Source organism: Canis lupus, chromosome 25 (assembly GCF_011100685.1).
Source record: "Canis lupus familiaris isolate Mischka breed German Shepherd chromosome 25, alternate assembly UU_Cfam_GSD_1.0, whole genome shotgun sequence".
NCBI lineage: Eukaryota > Metazoa > Chordata > Mammalia > Carnivora > Canidae > Canis > Canis lupus.
Genome location: NC_049246.1, coordinates 49,026,051 through 49,043,472, shown reverse-complemented (window position 1 = coordinate 49,043,472; position 17,422 = coordinate 49,026,051). Strand labels below are relative to the sequence as shown.

Genomic DNA, 17,422 nt, shown 5'->3' with positions numbered 1-17,422 from the left:
CCTGTGAATCCTTCGGGTCTTTGAAAAGGAATTAAGAGGGTTCAGGCAGCAGCTGGCCAGCCACGTCGGAGAGGGAGCTCTCCGGCAGGGAGGACATTCAGGGTTCCAGACGGACATTGGAGTTTGGACTCTGGTCACCTGGTTCCCAGACTCCGCAGGGGCGTGGTGGTGAGGGTGGCCAAGAGATCATTCTGTAGACAAAGGTGGTCTCTGCCTGGTGATGTAAGACGTGGCCCCACATGATTCCTGGGTGCACTGTGACATCAAGGGTCTTTTGCAAAGGGACGGCGGGGACCTGGACACATGTCCTGTGGAGCTGTGAGGGTGAAACGACAGCACACATGTGGAGTGTGGTGCCTAACTCGGTGAGTGCATGCTGGGCCTCAGCTTGCCCTGAGGCCTGTGCTGCCCGCCCCCCGTCACCCCCCGCCGTACGTGTGCGGCTCAGACCTCAACCTCCTGAAGGACCCAAGGCCCTGACGCAGATGGGCCTTGTTTGTCCCCCAGTCTGACACTGCCCCCAGGACCTCCGTGGTTGGGGGCTGCCTGTCTGGCTACCCCTCAGGGCCAACCAACCCCAGCACTTCGGGCAGAGCCAAACTGGGGTGACAGCCTCAGGGACCCCACAGCGGGCAGCGTGTGACTGGACGAGAGACCCTGCCACGGGGCCTGCATCGTCCCGTCGGGTGGCGCACCAGTCCAGGAGAGAGGCTTCCGCCCTCCGCAGACAGAGGCACCTGGGAGGTGGCAGTCACCTTGCACACAGGTGGCCCTGTTGGCATGCTGTCTTTCCTGGGGCCCCACCAGGAGACTGAGGGTATTGGTGGCCCAAGACCTCCGGAGAGGGTGGTGCTGAGCTGCCAGAGACCAGGCAAAGGTGTGGCCGCAACTCAGCCTGCCCACTGCCGCCCCCACCTCCCTCACCAAAGGGGACACTTCAATCCTTGGGTTTTCTTTTAATGGCCTCATGACCAGGAAGTTTGACGTTTTCATCCTTTCTGAAATGATACGCTAGCGAACAGATTTTTTGGTTTCAGTTAAAACCATGTCTTTTATTTAGAAAGCTGATAAGAGAAGTCAGTTGGGAACACGTTTAATCAGTGGATTCCTACAGCAATCGAGGAGGAGCTTACAATATTAAAAAAAAAAAAAAAGGGCAGTATCAGGGCGCCTGGGCGGCTCAGTCGGTGAAGTGTCTTCCTTTGGCTCAGCTCATGATCCCGGGGTCCTGGGATCGAGCCCCCTGCTCGGGGGGGAGGGGAGGGAGTCTGCTTCTCCCTCTCCCCCTGCCTGCCACTCTGTCTACTTGTGCTCTCTCTCTCCACCAAGTAAATAAATAAAAATTTTTTTTGAAAGAAGCAGAAACTTGACCAATAATATTTTCATTCATGTATATCTTTTGTTTTAAATTATAATAAGGAAGTAAGCAAGTCTATACAGATTGTTATATAGTCGAGACAAAGCTATGGTGATTTAAATTATTTGCAGATCTGCAAAAACTAGATTAACTTGGAGGGGTTATTATAAAGTAAATAAATTTCATAAATCAATAAGTGCCATGGATTAAAACCCCATTATACCTATGTATGATTTAAAAGAACCACCACAAACCTCTCAGCAAACTGTAAGAGAAAAAAACCCTTCTCTATCCGATAAAGGCCATCTATGAAAAAGATAAGCACCTAAGGCTGACATCATACTTCATGGTGAAACATCAAGTGTTTTCTCCCGCAGATGAGGAACGGAGCAGGAATGTCTCCTCTGACGGTGGCAGGTGTGTCTGGCTGACACAGTGCCTGTCGCAGAGTAGTTGCCCAGGACACGGCTGGCTAACTGAGTGCACAAGTGGATGAGAGGACTGGTGAGTGGCTCTGCAAGGGCATGAGGCCCAGGCATAGAGGCGCCCCAGGCAGGGCCCCGGCATGGGGTGGGTAGGGCTGGGCCCATGGGAACAAACAGGTTGGTAGAAGTGGCCTGGGGGCGGGAGCTCAGCAGCCCCTGGCTGGGAAGCAGGGTGAAGGCAGACACCAGCGGCCAGCCCCTTGCCCTGACAGCATTCCCCAGGCAGCTGGGGAAACTGGCTTACCACCCCCTGCCCCGGCTTCCTCCTTGCCAGCCTGTCACCCTTGGTGCTCATAGTGATTTGCCTGGCCAAGTGTTCTGTGTTAAGGTGACAGCTAACCCAACACATTTCCAGGTGAGTATAGGCTGACCAGGAAAGGATTCATTCCCAGCACCACTTTAACCCTGTAGCAAACACACACACACACACACACACACACACACACACACATTCAGGATTCTGGGTTCAGTGAGAATGGCACCTATGGACTTAGCCTGGTTCTACGGGTGTCACTTCATCTGCATTGCAAACGACGGATCGGATGAGATACACTTTGCATACCAACCCCCCACAAACACTTAGACCTAGACAACTATTTGTGGAGTGAATGAAAGTTCCCAATAACAAGAATAATAATAATGAAAAAAAAAAACTTAGCTGTAAGATCCTGAAAATAGGTTAGGTTCTGATGGGTTCTAGAGGTCCATTATGTTTTATAGTTTTTTAAATAATAGATTTCAACATCTTTCTACCAGATTTATGGGTAGAAATAGAAAAGGCTAAATTTAGGGAGGAAATGTGACATGAGGCTACAAGCTGAATATGGAACAGGACCACAGAAAAGCTGAGCGGGAGAAGAATCTCTGTGTGATGTGGATGAGCTGTCTGTTTACTCTTGTTTCCAGAACAATGGAGCTTACCATTGACGTCAATGTACATGAAGGAACAAAAGGCCTTTGGGTGTACACAGGGTGCAGCTGGGCCTGGATTTGCTTGGGGCGTGTGTGTTAGGGAGGGGGCGGGAGGGTGTCTAAGTGTCAGTGTCAGAGAAACAGGAGGAGGGCCTCTTTCACCTTGGAGTGTGAGCCACACACGGGGGTTTGGGGGAGGTAGGGCTTCCGGGGGCAAGGGCTGCCCTGATGAACTTGGCATAGGCCCAAGTTTGCATCTGTGTCTGACAACGTTGAATTCACGACTTGTCAGGGAGAAGGAAAGAAGCGGCTCCTGAATGTGGGTTTGCCTGCAGCAAGAAGAGGCCCAGTGGAGGGAGATGCCAGAGGCCCCTTCGGCCCTTCAGAGTCCCGCCGGCTCCCCCTCCCTGCTGGGACCCTGCATTTTCAGAGCCTGCTGCAGCTGAGCGGCCTCGGATCCCGCATGCTGCTTCATGTCCTACAAGCAGGTCCCGGGCCTCTGGCCTGTCTGCGAGGACGTTCCCCAGGTACCTTTTTTTTTTTTTTTTTTTTTTTTTTAGTTTTTATTTATTTATTTATGATAGTCACAGAGAGAGAGAGAGAGAGAGAGGCAGAGACACAGGCAGAGGGAAAAGCAGGCTCCATGCACCGGAGCCCGACGTGGGATTCGATCCTGGGTCTCCAGGATCGCGCCCCGGGCCAAAGGCAGGCGCCAAACCGCTGCGCCACCCAGGGATCCTTCCCCAGGTACTTTAAACAGAAACCCCAGGCTTCACGTGCCCCAGGCAATGCTCAGTGAAAGAAAACCGGCAGCAGCCTGGGTGCTCCAGGTGCGCAGCCTGCGTGCTCCAGGTGCACAGCCTGGGTGCTCCAGGTGCGCAGCGTGGGTGCTCCAGGTGCGCAGCCTGCGTGCTCCAGGTGCGCAGCGTGGGTGCTCCAGGTGCGCAGCGTGGGTGCTCCAGGTGCGCAACCTGCGTGCTCCAGGTGCGCAGCGTGGGTGCTCCAGGTGTGCAGCCTGGGTGCTCCAGGTGCGCAGCCTCCGTGCTCCAGGTGCAGCACCGTCTCCCGCCCGGAGGGAGCCCTAGGCCCCCCGCCCCTGGGTCTCTCCGGCGTGCACCTTAGCAAAACCTTCCTTTTGCAGACGCCTTTCCTTGTCGCTCTGCAAGGGCCGCTGCGGGTACCTCCGGCCTTGGTGAACCGACTATTTACATTCCCGCTGCAGGAATGAGCCGGCCCGTGTTCCCTAGTGACGTGGTTGGGAGCGTCATTTGTTTCTCCTGTACCTCCTCCTGGTGGAAAGGACCCTCATTTGCTGAATCCAACACTGCGACACGTGAGCTCAGAAAGAAGAAAGGCCCCTCGGGCAGCTGCCGGTCCTGCGGACGCGGAGCGAGGGCGGCCCTGGGAGGCCGGGTGGGCGTGCACCTGCCGCTCGGGGCTGCAGCCTGGGCTCGGCGCGGCGGGCGGAGATGAATGGGCGTGAGTAAGTGAATGAACGGGACCGAGGGAATGAATGGAAGCTGCCCGCAGGGGGCCTCCGGCGGGGCGCGCCTCCGGCCGGGTCCCCGAAGGCTGCAGCCTTCCAGCAAGGCCGCGGCTTCGCGGAGCCCGGCGCCCCGCAGACCACCCCCCCCCCGCCCCCGCCGCCCCGCGCCCAGCTCCCCCGGGCCGCGATGGTACGCGCCACTCCGCGCTCGCCCCGCCCACGCCCGCCGGCCGTCCTGAATGGAAGGAGCGGAGACCGGAAGTGGAAGGGACCACTCGGGAGGACGAGCGGGGGGGGGCCGAGCGCGTCGCGTCTTCATTGAGGAACCGACGCTGTGAACATGGAGTTCCATGTGCGTCTTATGTAAAGAGAGCGACGGGCGCTGCAGCCAATGGGCACGCGGCGCTCGCAGGCCCGGCCCCCCCGGTATGCAGATGAGGCTGCGCTCCAGCCAATGGCTGCAGCCGGGGGCGGGCGCAGCGCGCGCAGTCACGTTTTCCACTATGTGACAGCGGCGGCGGCTGCGGGCTGCGCTCGGCTCCCGGCGGCGGCGGCGGGGTCGGCGGCGGGGGCGGCGGACGGACGCGCGGAGCGGCGGGGACGCGGCTCGGTGAGGCGGGCGGGCGCGGCGGGCTGGCGGGCGGTTGGGCGCGGGCCGCGGTCGGGGCAGCCTGGCCGCGGCTGGTTACGTAACCAAGGGCCTCGGGCCGCGGGCTGGGGTCCGGGCGACCCGCTCGGGGCGGCTGCGGCGGCGGCGCCTCCTGCAGCCCTCGGGGGCATTGGACTCCTCCGCTTAAAACCGGCGCGGGGCGTGGGAGCGGGGGGTGAGTACTGCTGTCCCCATTTTGCAGATGGAAAAACCGAGGTCCGGAGAGGTCAGGCTACTTGTCCGAGGCCGGGGCGCCACTGAGCGACTACCACCTGGAACTGCCCTTCTCTAGATTATTTTTGTTTTGTGGATCTTCCCTCTCCTCCCCGTGCCCCTTGGGGCAACCCAGGGTGGGCACAGCTGCCCCCGGGGAACATGCAGGGCCCCACAAGGGAGCTGGTTTCCCGCCCAGGCTCAGGCTGGGGAAGGCCGCTGATGGGCACAGGTCTGGGAGCGGTACCTGGACAGCCCGTGGTCCAGTCCCTGTGCCAAGCCAGGTCTTGAACCCTGTGCACAGGGAGGCGCCACCCAAGGTCCGCCCGCTGCGGCTCCCCTGGACCTCCCGGTAATTATTCCCTCTCCCCAGACTGAGTAGAAGGGGGTCCCACCCCGATGCAGCAATCACACCATCTTTGGAGGGTGTGCCTTGCCTGCCGAGGCCCAGACATGGACCAGGGGCCCGGCAGTGGCCTGCTTCCGTGCTCCAGGAAGGCCAGGTAAGGGATGGGAACCCGGTTGCCAGGGTTTCTGTAACCTACACGCAAGAAGGCAGTTTGGAAAGCTGATTCATACAGCAGAGCCAGAAGGTACCCTGGACATCATCCAGGGCAGCACCTTGGCTTGACAGATTAGGACACTGAGGCCCTGACACCTTCTGGGCCCACACTGTGGCAGGGCCAGGCCCCGGCCCGGTTGTCTGCAGGGCCTTCCCATCATCCTGAGGGTCTCGATCTGGGTCAGGATGAGCTTCAGAGGTTCTACAAAAGCCTGACATCGGGTGCTGAATGCTGAGTGGGCTGGAATTTGAGGGGAGGAGCCCTAGGTCCCCCAAATGCTAAGAACCACAGCACCATGGCAGAAGCTCCTCGATGGGTACTGCTGAGCTCCCAGGTCTGACACTGGCGGCCACTGCCTTCTCCCTGGCTGCAAAGGGAAGACACCCCACCCCCATAGCCCCACCTGGGGTTTCTTGCCCCGGGCTGGGTTTGGCTGAGAATGAACAGGGCTCTCTCCGAAGGCTTTAATTGGAAATCGAGTTTTTATCGAGTTTTGTATACAAGGTAAATCACTTTTTGTAAGTTGTATGTGTAAAATGAGGAAAGGGGCTCCTCTTTTTTTTTTTTTTTTAAATGGGAGCTACGTGATATGCCAATGCAGGGATGGCACCGTGGGTGTTCACAGTTATCTGTCACTGGCATCCTGGTGTGATTCACTGGTAAGAACTAACACAGCCTGGCTCTCTGGAGGCTGGGGTGACTCAGCCACTGCTCTGGGCCTCAGTTTCCTCGTCTGCACGGAGGCCTCCGATTAGGAAGTCTCCCAGGCCTGTGTGCCCGCCTAGGTTTTTGGGTTCTGGTTACTCTACGGGAGATTTTCTCAGGCACCTGTGCCGGAGTCCGAGATGTCTGATATGCTCAGCGTCAGCTCACGGCACGTTCCCCTTTGAGGCGCATCTGCCACGCTTCGAAGGAAGTAGGAAAAGCTCCCCTCATTCGCGCTGTGTCTCATGCACATGCTCAACTTGCAGAAAAATACTGGCGGGCACGCCTCTGTTTTTAAATGGCGATGTCACCTCCCCAGGCCTCAGCAACCACAGGCTCTGTCTGGCCACTGAGTGGCTGGCAGGACCTCTCAGCATTCAGTCAAAAGAGGAGAATGACACTGAAAACTAAGCCGAGGCCCATCACTGCTCCACCACCTGCCTCTGCTCCGCGCCCGCCGCCCCTGCCCCCTGGGAAGCAGGCCCACCTGCAGACCTAACGGGGAGCTGGAGCCGGGGGCGGGGGGGGGGGGGTGTCTGCACAGGGGCCTCTGATGCGTCCTTCCCCTGTGCTGCTCTGTTAGGCCCTGGTTCCAAGTCTCTAAGCCCCACGTCTGTAAGAAGCTTGTTACTGCGTTTCCTGGGCTAGAGCAGGCGGGAAGCAGCGGGGGGCGGGGGGGGGGGGGACTGCCCCAGAGGCCCGCGGGCTCCTGTGCTCCTGCGGGTGCCCGGCAGGGGTGGGAGCAGCTCAGGTGTCCACAGGCACCCAGAGGAGCTCCTTCCCTGGACGCCGAAGCCAGGATGCTGGCGTTTGTCGTCATCGCTGTGTTAAATGTCATGCTTAATGCATATTTGAGGCTTTGGACACAGAGTTGAGAGAATCCAAAGGAGTCTTAGTGAGCCCGAGAGGAGCGAGAGGAGCGAGAGGAGCGTCTCCCCTGCCGTCTTCCCTTCCATATTTGGACAGCGTTTGCCTCGGTTACCCAGCTGTTGCCATGGAGAGCGCGGGTGTTTATTTAGCAGGACAAACATTTTCTCCAGATTACAGCAGGCTGGCCTCAGGGAATTGGCTCCTACCAGGAAGTAGCAAACATGTTACAATATTTGAGGTTGTAAAATACCATGGGCTCCCAGACAGAGTCCAGACTGTGAGATCCCTGTTACATAAAGTGTGAGGACAGACATAACTAACCAGGCCGCAGGAAGTGAGGCTGGCGGTGACCCTGGGGGTGGGGATGGCTGGGAGGGCCACCAGGGGCCTCCGGGGGACTGGTCGTGTGCCGCCTCCGAGCTGGGTGCTAGGGACACGGGTGTACTCGGTCCGGGGCCATACATCGAATGAAGACTTTTCCGTATATATCTTATATTTCTGTTTCAACGCGCGGATCGACTCAAGCGATTGAAGCACACGTGCACTGACTTCCGATTTCCACAAAGAAATGCAGCACGCCCCGCCCCCCCGCCACCCCTTAGGCTCGAGGTATTGAGGGCCAGAGGCCTTCACCTGCCCTGGAGCCCTGGCGGTGGCCGTGGAGGACGGGGCTGAGGACCAGGCTGTGCTTTCGTTCCCGGTTCCTTTTCACTATTTTTCATGGAAACTATGAATACATGTGAAAGTAGAGAGGATGGCGTAATGAACCCTCCTGAACTCATCAGCCAGCTCTGACGAGCTGGCGCTTGGTCCCTCTCCTTCCATGCCCCCACCTCCTTCCTCCCCCTCCCGTATTAGTGTGAGCCCGTCCCAGACTATGACCTCATTGCGGACGGTACTTTCTAAATGTTCCTGTGTCCGGTCAAGGCAACCCTCGCTAGTAAGTTGTGGTCACGTGACTAGCGTCAGGGTCCAGGCTTAGCTCCTCCAGTCTGCCCGTTCTCTGGGGGCAGAGCCACTGAGCGGACGTCTGCAAGGGGGCAGCAAGGGGGACTCCCGGGACAGCTGCACCTCAACTACCCTGGCACCCGTTTTTCAGCCTGGCTGTCCTTTCCTTTCTGGGGTCCCAGGGGCCCCAGACCAAGAGCGCTTCTCCCCAGGGGTGAAAACAGGTTTGCCCAGGGCTCCCCAGGGGCCTGGCAGTGCTGGCACGAGCAGGTGCTCCGTAAACGTTTGTGGAGGCAGGAGGCAAAGTCTGCTTTGTTGAGCACGTCGGTTTTGCCAACGTGGCAAAATGAGGTTGGGCCGTTAGAGCCACTGGTGCTGAGCGATGCATTTTCTGGAATGATGAAGTTTCAGGTGGTTTGGTCGGTTTGTTGTTTCACATCGCTGCCATGCTGGTCTGACCCTCTTTGCGAAGATTTATCTTCCCCCTGAGGTAATCCTGTGACTCCTACTCAATGAGCCCTACTCAGACGGGCTCCTGGGGTCTGGGAGGGTGGCAAAGCCAGGAGCTCTCTGAGGAGCTAAGAGACAAGCCCTTGGGCGTGCATGGAAGCGAAGTGTGTGTTGCCTCCTTCCAGAGCGTGTCTGACTGCCTGAGTTGGGAGTGGCCAGCTGAGCTCCTTGTCCTTTACATACAAGCCAGGGTCGGCTCTCGCAGGCAGCAAAATATCTGCTTTAAAAAAAATTATTTTGTTACCCCATCTGTTTTCCTGCAGTGATTGGCAGTGATGATAAAAGCCGGCCTTTGTTGGACACAACTGCCTTCCAGACGCTTGGCACAGGCTGGGCCATTTAACCCTCCCAGCAACCAGTGAGGTGCTGCTTCCACCCCCTTACAGATGAGGAAACAAGGCACAGAAGGCTCGGGAACTTGCCCAAGATCACAGGGTCAGGAAGCGGTGGAACCCGCTGCAGCCCTTGCCATCCAGGGCAGATCACGTAACCCTCAGCCTTCACAGCTCACTCATGGAGAGGACCGGCTACTTGTCCCGGGAGGGGCTGTGGGATGAGATGGATGATGTGCAGGGGTGCTGGGGGGGTGGGGAGGGCAGGAGGAGGAGAATGCCCCCCCCCCGGCAGCCCCTTGGCAACTCTACCAAACCATAGTAAGAGCCCCCTAAGAGGTCCTGCTTCCACCTTGCCTCCACCCTGTGACCCTGTTAGAGTTTAAGTCAGAGCTTGTTGTGCAGAACTCAGTTTCCCATCTCACTCGGAATAGAGCCAGCATCCTGGCTCTGCCCCTGCAAGGTGCCATGTGATCCAGCTCCGACCTTGCAGTACCCTCCTATCCTCTGCGTTGCCCACTCTGCTCCAGGCTGGTCCATCTTCCTCAAAGGCCCCTGGCTCAGGACATTCGCACTTGCCCCCACCGCCCAGCCTAGAATATTCTTCCTCCAGCACCTTCCTGGCCCACTCTCTCACTCTCTTCAGCCTGTTTTAGTTTGGTTTCTTTTAAAAGTAGAATCTGGGCCAACACATAGTGCATTTCACTGGGAGGTGCAATCCCAGGGCAGCAAGAGTGAGGGAGCGGGGAGGTAGAAGGCTGGGACGCAGGCTGGTCTCTCGGCCCGTGGGGGCCTCGTCAGAAAGGCCATGCAAAAGAAGAGGACGAAGAAGAAAGGATAGAAAGTAAAGCTGCCCGGGGAGTGTGCTGTCCCTCCGGCCAGTTGCTTCACAAGCCTCTGGCAGCAGCTGGGGAGGCGAGGGGCCACCCCCAGAGTGCGGCCTTCCTCTGAGGCCACGCGCGGCCAGCACGGCCAGAGACTCCAGGCTGCCCCCGGTGTGAAGCCATGAGGCCCGGGGAGTGGAAACCCCGCGGTGGCTGGCAGGAGTGAGGCCGAGGGGCTGTGGCTCAGCACCACGCGTGCGGGCGCAGGTACAAGGCCAAACGTTGCCGTCCATGCGCCGTCTCTGGCCGCACTCCCCGCCTCGCCCACGCAGCCCGGCCTCGTCTGCTCTGTTGCTTTCTCTGTAGCACTTGGCCTTCATCGGCTGTCTGGGCCCTTCCCTCGTGGGTGGTCTGTCTTCCCCACTGGAACGTAAGCTCCACAAGGGCAGGAAGGACGTCCGTCCCATTCTCTGACCTACACCCACCCGCAGCGCCGTGAGCTGGAGGAGCCAGTTAATGGACGGAGGGCGGCGCCCAGCCTTGCCGACGTGCTGTCCTAACGGTGTTCTTGTTCCTTCGTGTCCCACAGTCTCCTCTGTCCGTGTGTCCCCAGCACAGATGTCCCAGGCTGCGTGTCTTTAACCATATGTGCGGGGCTCCGGGGACACAGCAGGGGACAGCTCACGGCCCCAGCACATCGGGGTGGAAGACGGGACGCCCCGCAGGGGGTGTGGGGCAGCAGGGGGAGAGGTCTGCTGTTTGTGCAGGACGGACAGGCTGTCAGCAGGATGAGTCCTGTGGGCACCAGGGAGCAGCAAGTGCAAAGTCCCTGAGGTCGGAGCTCAGCGTCAGGGCCGAGGAGGCGGGCTGCAGCGGAGATGCTCAGGAGGCAGCCAGGGAGGCCTCGCAGGGCTGTAGCCCCTCATGCATGCTGGGGCCGTGCTCGGGGCCAGGGGGAGCAGGACTGGGCGGGGGCCAGGTGAGGCACAGGCTCCGTGTGGAAGTCGAGGCTGGCACTGGCCAGGTGCCCACGGTGGACAAGGCGGACGGTCCTTCGGTAGTTTAGTCACTCCGGACACCACGCTCGTGGGTCTTTGTGTGCACGTGCGGGCATGCCTGGGGGGCAGAGGGGCCCCCTAGCACGGGGAGGGCAGGATTGTAACTCTTGCTAGACATGCCCAGAGGCCCCTCCAGAAAGACCGTTCTGTGACCACAGCAGCGCACAAGGTCCCCACCCTGTGGACGCCGGTTGCCCTCGGTCCTGCTCATTTCTGGTGACCTCATCCTTTGTGTTTTCCTCACGACCGATGAGGTGGAGCATGTCTCCGGGTTCCGGATCTTCGGCGGTTTCCTTCGTGGGAGTAGCCCATTCTTAGTCCTTGGTCTCCCTCTTCCCAAAAGCGAGCACCTTCCGTGCTCTCATCCAGTCGGCTAGAAGGTCCCTGAAAACACTGTGGTCAGGTGTTTTGGTGTTTTGGGTTCTCCGTGACTCAGCGTCCTGATAACGTGCTGCTGTGTAAAGCCACGATGAGCAGGTGTGTTCCCTGCAATTTCCTCCCCTTGACCACGACCGTGGAGACCGTATCCTCCCGGTATCAACCGTGTAGACCGTGTCTTCTGCCCAAGACTCACAGGACGTTCCACCCTCTGTAGGTGACCCGTGTGGTTTCCCTGTTTGGATGTGGGTAGGATTTTTTTTTTTTCCCTTGGAAACATCATTTTACATCAGGACATCACTAGGCTTGGACTCTTCATGTAATTTTTTGCCTAATATTCAAGGAATCCTTTCACCGCCGGATGCAAATCTGTCTTCAGCCAGGACGGTTTCCTTGGTGCGTATCTTTCCTTAGAGTCTCTGCGTCACTGTCGTGGTGTCTCTTTCCAAAGGAGCTATTACCCGTGGGTGAAAACACGGCTCTGACGCCTTGTTTTTCCCTTAGCACTTTTCAGGGCTCCTCATGCTCATCCTCGACATCTCTGAGGCCACCTTCTTCATTACGGATTCTGGGCTTGGTCTTTCTGATTTTCTGTTCTAAAGTGGCACTTTCATCTCCCTCTGTGGCTTCAGTTCATCCTTCTTACTTGTTTCCTTCAATCCACCATTTCTCGATTTTTATTTATGCTACGGAGCAAGTGCTAGCCTGCGTCTGCTGCGCTCCTCCGTGCCCTGCAGGTTGTGTTCATCTGGTCTTGGCTGCACATCTTTTCAGAAGACTCACTATGGCTTTTCCCTGTTTGTTGATTCATGAACAAGACAAGGTCTAATGAGACCTAATGTGGTCAGATTCTCCATGGGTCCCCGTCTTTAGGAGCAGGCGGGCACGGGATCCAGCGCCTCGAGCAAGTCACTGACTTGTTTCCTCGTTGTAGACTAGAACCCAGAATGGTATGCTCTGCGCTGTCCCATGCCCAGTGATCAGGAGCGTTACGTGAAACGGTGTGTGTCTGTAGTTGCCCCCATCAACCAGGTGTCTGGGCTGTTTCTTGAAGCACATGGACCTGTGGGCACATCCTGCCCCCCCACCCCCACCCCAAGACTCCACTCAGGGCAGTGTTGCAGGGCCTTCCGGATTGTCCCTCCCCCGCTCAGTGCCCAAGGCTGGCCTTCTGGGACTGTGCTAGTGGGTCCTCTTGCTTCCTGGCTTCCTGCCCACCGAGGTCAGGAGGAGAGAAAAGCCGAGGGTTTACGCCCCCAGCTCTGGTCTCCCAAACTGCAGGTTGTCTGGGTTCCTCTGGTTTCAGCAACCATCCCTCTCCCTGCCCTATAGGCCCAGGGTAATAACAGCTTCCCCCTTCCCATACCTGCCTACCTTCCGGGGCCAGATGTCTTCTGCTTCCTGCCAGTACCCTGAGGAGACACCGTCCTGGGTCCTCCTCTCCCGGGGACATCTCTCTCTCCACGCTTAGGTTTCCGGTAGAACCCCTCTCTCATTGCATGCTCCCTGTCTGCTCATCCCCGTGATTATCTTCTAGAATTATCGCAGATGCCTTGAGGCTGGTCTGGCTCCAACCTCAGCCCCACTCCACCTTCTTACCCCTAAACACCAAAGTTAAAGTTTCTATATAGCACAGTGGTGAAGACCTGCCCAAATGCAACAAAGTTCGTTCATCTGGTACCTCGAACCCTTCAGTGGCCTGGCGCTGGTCTCCCTCCCCTCTGCGCCCCCACTTGCACACGCCCCCTGTGCTGCTGTCACGGGGGCTCCCACCCACTGGGCCCTCTTCACAGGGCAACACCTTCTTCATAGCCTCCTGTCTCCCTGAAGTCTCCCTTGCCCGCCAGCGGGGCCCGGGGTCTCCTGTAGCTTGGGATGGCCAAGACTTCTGAATTTGCTGCTCCCCAACATCACCTGGGGAGATTTGTAAAATGCAGGTTCCTAGGCCCTGCCAGCCATTCAGTGAGAACCTGATTTTTCCCAAGGCTCCCCACGTGCTGGGCAGTGATCGACCTCTTGTCACCTCCCGACTAGGCCATCAGCGATTTGATGTCTGGGGGCTGTGGCTGTAGGATTCCTCTGCCTTCCTAATTCAGGCGGGTAGGCGATAGGAGCTCAGTGAGTAAGAACAAAGAATCCCTGTGATTGACCCTGACTGCTACCAGCGTGTTCAGCGAAGTGTGGTACCAGGTTCCAGGTTCTGGGGGAGCACTCCATGCGATGGCTGCAGTGACTCCCTGCATTCTCCAAGGCCTCACGGCAGTTCTCTCTTTTCCCAGCTTCATTGTGGGACCAACATGAACAGATACACCGAATACCCACCCAGCCCCAGTCACCCTGCCCAGGAGCCCGTGGAGGCTGAGCCCAGTGGAGCTCTGCTCCAGGAAGATGTTCACATGAGCAGTGGCTCTAGTGGAAATGAAGCCAACGAAAACCACTCCCCAGGGCGGGACTCGCAGGGCAGCGAGGAGCTGGGGATGCTGGTGGGGCCGCCCGTCGTCCACCCAAGGTAGGTGGGGCCCTCGGGCCACCAAGGCCGGCCACCTGGCTGTTTTCTCAGCATCTCCTCCCGTTGTTTGATTGCCTTTGAGGTCTTTTTTTTTTTTTAAGATTTTTATTTTTTTATTTATTTATAGAGAGAGAGAGAGAGAGTCACAGGCAGAGGGAGAAGTAGGCTCTATGCAGGGAGCCCAACATGGGACTTGATCCTGGGTCTCCAGGATCACAACCCGGGCTGCAGGCGGCACTAAACCACTGCACCACCGGGGCTGCCCGCCTTTGAGGTCTTTAAATAATGATTACCATGTTTTTCAACATTTAAGAAAACCTCATTGACTCAGAATAACTAAAATGTACTATAATGATGCCATGGTTGAAGTTGAATATCTGATTGCCAATAGATAGATGCCCAGTGAGTCTAGTAGGATCTTGGGAGCAGAGGAGTACGCAGCCCTGCTAGCAGCCGGGAGTCTAGAACATGAACTTGCTCAATTAGTCCTTCTCCCAGTACATAAAACTTGGAGGCCTTATGCTCCAGCTTTCCCTTAACCTTGTATTATTTTGTGATTGTCTTACTACACGTGACTACACGTGTGGGATCGTGGTCACGGTTAGATGGGGAGAAGCGGGTAGAGTGCACAGTCCTCTGAGTCTGGCCTTAGTTCTTGTGCTTCCATACAGTCCAGGTGCCTTTGGCCTCATGATGGCGAAGTCCGAACACAGCACGTCTGCAAGTGGCTGCAGGTAAGGCCAGTTAGAAGTCCCTCGATTTAGGATCCTTACAGAAATGGAGATTTGTTATTGGAGGTTAGTTTTGGGGTAATGGGACGTTTTTCAGCCTTCCGCTAGACCCTGTTGGTCTGCTCCACTGTCTCTGTTATGAGCCAGCTGCACCCTCTCGGACCCTGGCTGTTCAGGGCCCCTAGAATGTTCCAGATCTGGATCCCCTCTGGCTCCACTGTACAGGCCTTGTCTGCATCCTAGACACTTCCATCTGGAACATTCTTCCCCTTTCTTAGGTGTTTGTAACGAAGGTGTCCTTAATTTCACATCCACAGACATTTTTATGTCACCCCTGGAGCAAAGTCCGGCTCTCAGGCCTGAGTGTGTGGGCACCTGAGACCGTACCTCCAGCATTCTTTCTGCACCCCCTGCTCTAAACAGGAAGGGCCCACCTGTTTCATCTTCCTCCCGTCTCTGTATCCTTAAGTTTAGAGGCTCTACTTATGAGTCTTTCGTCTCCGAAGTCTGCTATTTATTCTCTGTAATCTCCATCACTCCCTCCTTTTCTGTCTGACAGGGCAGGAAGGCACAGCTCTGAGGCACGGAGCCCACTCCATCCTTGGGGACAGAGTGCCCAGGTTGGGGGGGGGGGGGTCTGCAGCCCTTAGTGGTTCTCAGCTGGGGCTCTCTGTCTCCCTGCAGAAGATGGGCAGCAGCATCAGGAGACATCTTTGATTGTCACATTTGGCGAGGGTGCAAATGTGGCAGGGAAGGCCAGGGATGCTGCGCATCCTGCAGGGCTCCACAGAGAACCACGTGGACCAAAAGATCCTAGTGGCCTGATTGAGGGACGGGACTAGATGCATGGGAAGGAGGAGTCGGGAAGCTAATGTGTGATCGCCTCTTTAACAGCGAGCAGTCTGCCAAAGCGGATGCGCACAAGGAACTGATAAAAACCCTGAAGGAGCTGAAAGTCCACCTGCCTGTGGACAAGAAGGCCAAAGGGAAAGCCAGCACATTGGCAACCTTGAAGTACGCGCTCAGGAGCGTGAAGCAGGTGAAAGGTGCGTCTGGTTCGTGTACTTGTCCCAAACTCGTAGAAATAAGTTGCATTGTGTCGACTTTCTAAAGCCCAACCCTGAAATCGCAAAAGGAAATTCTAGAAGTCCGATGAAATCACAAAGATCGGAAACCCTTATTCTTTGCAAGTTTTCTACTGTACTTGACATTCAGAGAAAAAAAAAAAAAGTAGAAAACCAGCTGATAAAAAGGTATTTACAGCACAAAGCTTTTGTGCTCTGGGCTGGGGTCAGGTCATATTCAGGGTAGCCTGCATCCTCCAGGCTCAGGCTGGAGCTGAGCTGGAGTTGACTGAAATGTGTCAGCTCGGAACAGAATTTGAGTAGAACATCCCAAGGTGTGGAGCTGAGGGCTGGTCGCTCCTTTGAAAAATAACAGGAGATACCAGGAGGCTATTGCCAGATCTTACCCTTACAGGACAATACTTGAGAGCTCCTGCATGTAAGACCTTGGGCAATCTGTTCTGTTTGTCTAGAAATGCGTGAATTTCCATCAAGGTTGTCTTTTCAAGCAGGAAGCCATCACTGGTGCTCAGTAGTGACCTCCACAGTCCGCATTCCGCTCCCATTTGTGGGCATGCTTGGGTCTTACTATTAGGTGGCAGGATATGTAAGAGCTTTAGGACTGGTCCGCGGTCTAGACTGAGGCTTTCACCTGAGAACCCAAGTGCAGAAGTCTTCATAGATGTGGTGCTGGAATCTATGAGCAAACACTGCAGTTTCCAAAATAGTTGCATTATCGAGCTCAGATGCTTGACATTTCAGTAAACTCCAAGCCCCTTAAATAACTTCCAACAGCCCTGAGTCTTCTTTCACTTGCTGCTGCAGCTGGACTTCCCCTGAGCAGGTATTCCCTCCTCCACACCCCATCCCCTGGTCTCAGGTACCTGCAGGTGCCTCTGTCTCCAGGACACGTAAGGAGCACATTGCCGTGGAGGAGGCGCCAGCATTTCTAGCGAGCCAAGAACTCGACTGCTGGGCCAGCTCTTCTGGAGACACCCAGCCCTGGGGGTTTGGGCCATGACCCCTGCGTTCGGGGTCATCGCAGGGTGCTTTAGCTCTAGGTGGTCAGAAAGGTCCAAACAGCCTTGTTTTTTGGTCTGTAGCTGGGAATGGGGACGTGAGTTTTGAGAGTTTTTAAAGTTTCCTCCAGCGTTGCAGAGAAAACAGCAGAAAGCTTGGAGGAAGTGCACACGTGTGCGTTCCCGATCTTATAGCAGCGGACGCTCAGGTGAACCCTTTCTCGTTACACTGGAAACCACCCACTCCTGCACTTTGAGGAATCTCTTAGCTGTTTTGGTCCCTTAAGACCAGCAAGCAGAGACAGAAGCCAGGCCAGCACCGCCTGGGGGCAGATGAGGGAGGTGCCCTCTCCCCGCAGCGGTGGGAGCCCCACCCCTGCTCTACCTACTTTGCCCCCGTGTACACAGTACTCGCACGCTGAGGTCCCAGTGGACTCGGCACGCTGGAAACATGCACGAGAGCAGAGAAGCGGCGACGGCTGAGATAAAGGTCTAACACTGGCTTTTTTCTGGGATCAGCTGTTACTGTCCCAGGGCAGGGCTTACAGGCAGGGCAAGGCTCGTCACCGGCAGCGTGGATACAAAGACATATTTCACATAGTGTTCGTATCTTCGGACGCTCGGAGGGCTTTTGTCAGGAGGGCGGCATTGCCTGTCCCGTGTGGTGTGGTGGGGACAGCTCGCGCAGGGCCTGGGGGACCACGTTGCTCTGCAGGCCGCCGGCTAAGGCTGCGTCTGTTTGGTGAGGGTAGTACAGCAGCGACAGGCACTGTGCCCGGCCAGCCCACCCGAGGAAACTCCCACGCTGC

The 17,422-nt window shown here is 56.8% G+C and overlaps 1 protein-coding gene across 4 annotated transcripts in view; it reads left to right on the top strand.

The window, feature by feature from the left end:
- The first annotated feature begins 202 nt into the window (after nucleotides 1–202).
- Nucleotides 203–17,422, top strand: part of PER2 (period circadian regulator 2) — a 45,029-nt gene continuing 27,809 nt past the window's right edge. Inside the window, exons 1-7 of one of the 4 annotated variants that reach the window (XM_038574354.1) lie at nucleotides 203–365; nucleotides 1,735–1,861; nucleotides 3,047–3,281; nucleotides 3,977–4,237; nucleotides 13,570–13,799; nucleotides 14,471–14,533; nucleotides 15,425–15,576. In XM_038574354.1, the coding sequence (XP_038430282.1) occupies nucleotides 13,588–13,799; nucleotides 14,471–14,533; nucleotides 15,425–15,576 (427 nt within the window). In that variant the 5' untranslated portion in view covers nucleotides 203–365; nucleotides 1,735–1,861; nucleotides 3,047–3,281; nucleotides 3,977–4,237; nucleotides 13,570–13,587. Of the gene's footprint in view, nucleotides 366–1,734; nucleotides 1,862–3,046; nucleotides 3,282–3,976; nucleotides 4,238–4,796; nucleotides 4,851–4,928; nucleotides 5,065–13,569; nucleotides 13,800–14,470; nucleotides 14,534–15,424; nucleotides 15,577–17,422 lie in introns of those variants that run through there. The other 3 variants (XM_038574353.1, XM_038574355.1, XR_005378911.1) reach the window with 3 other exon arrangements.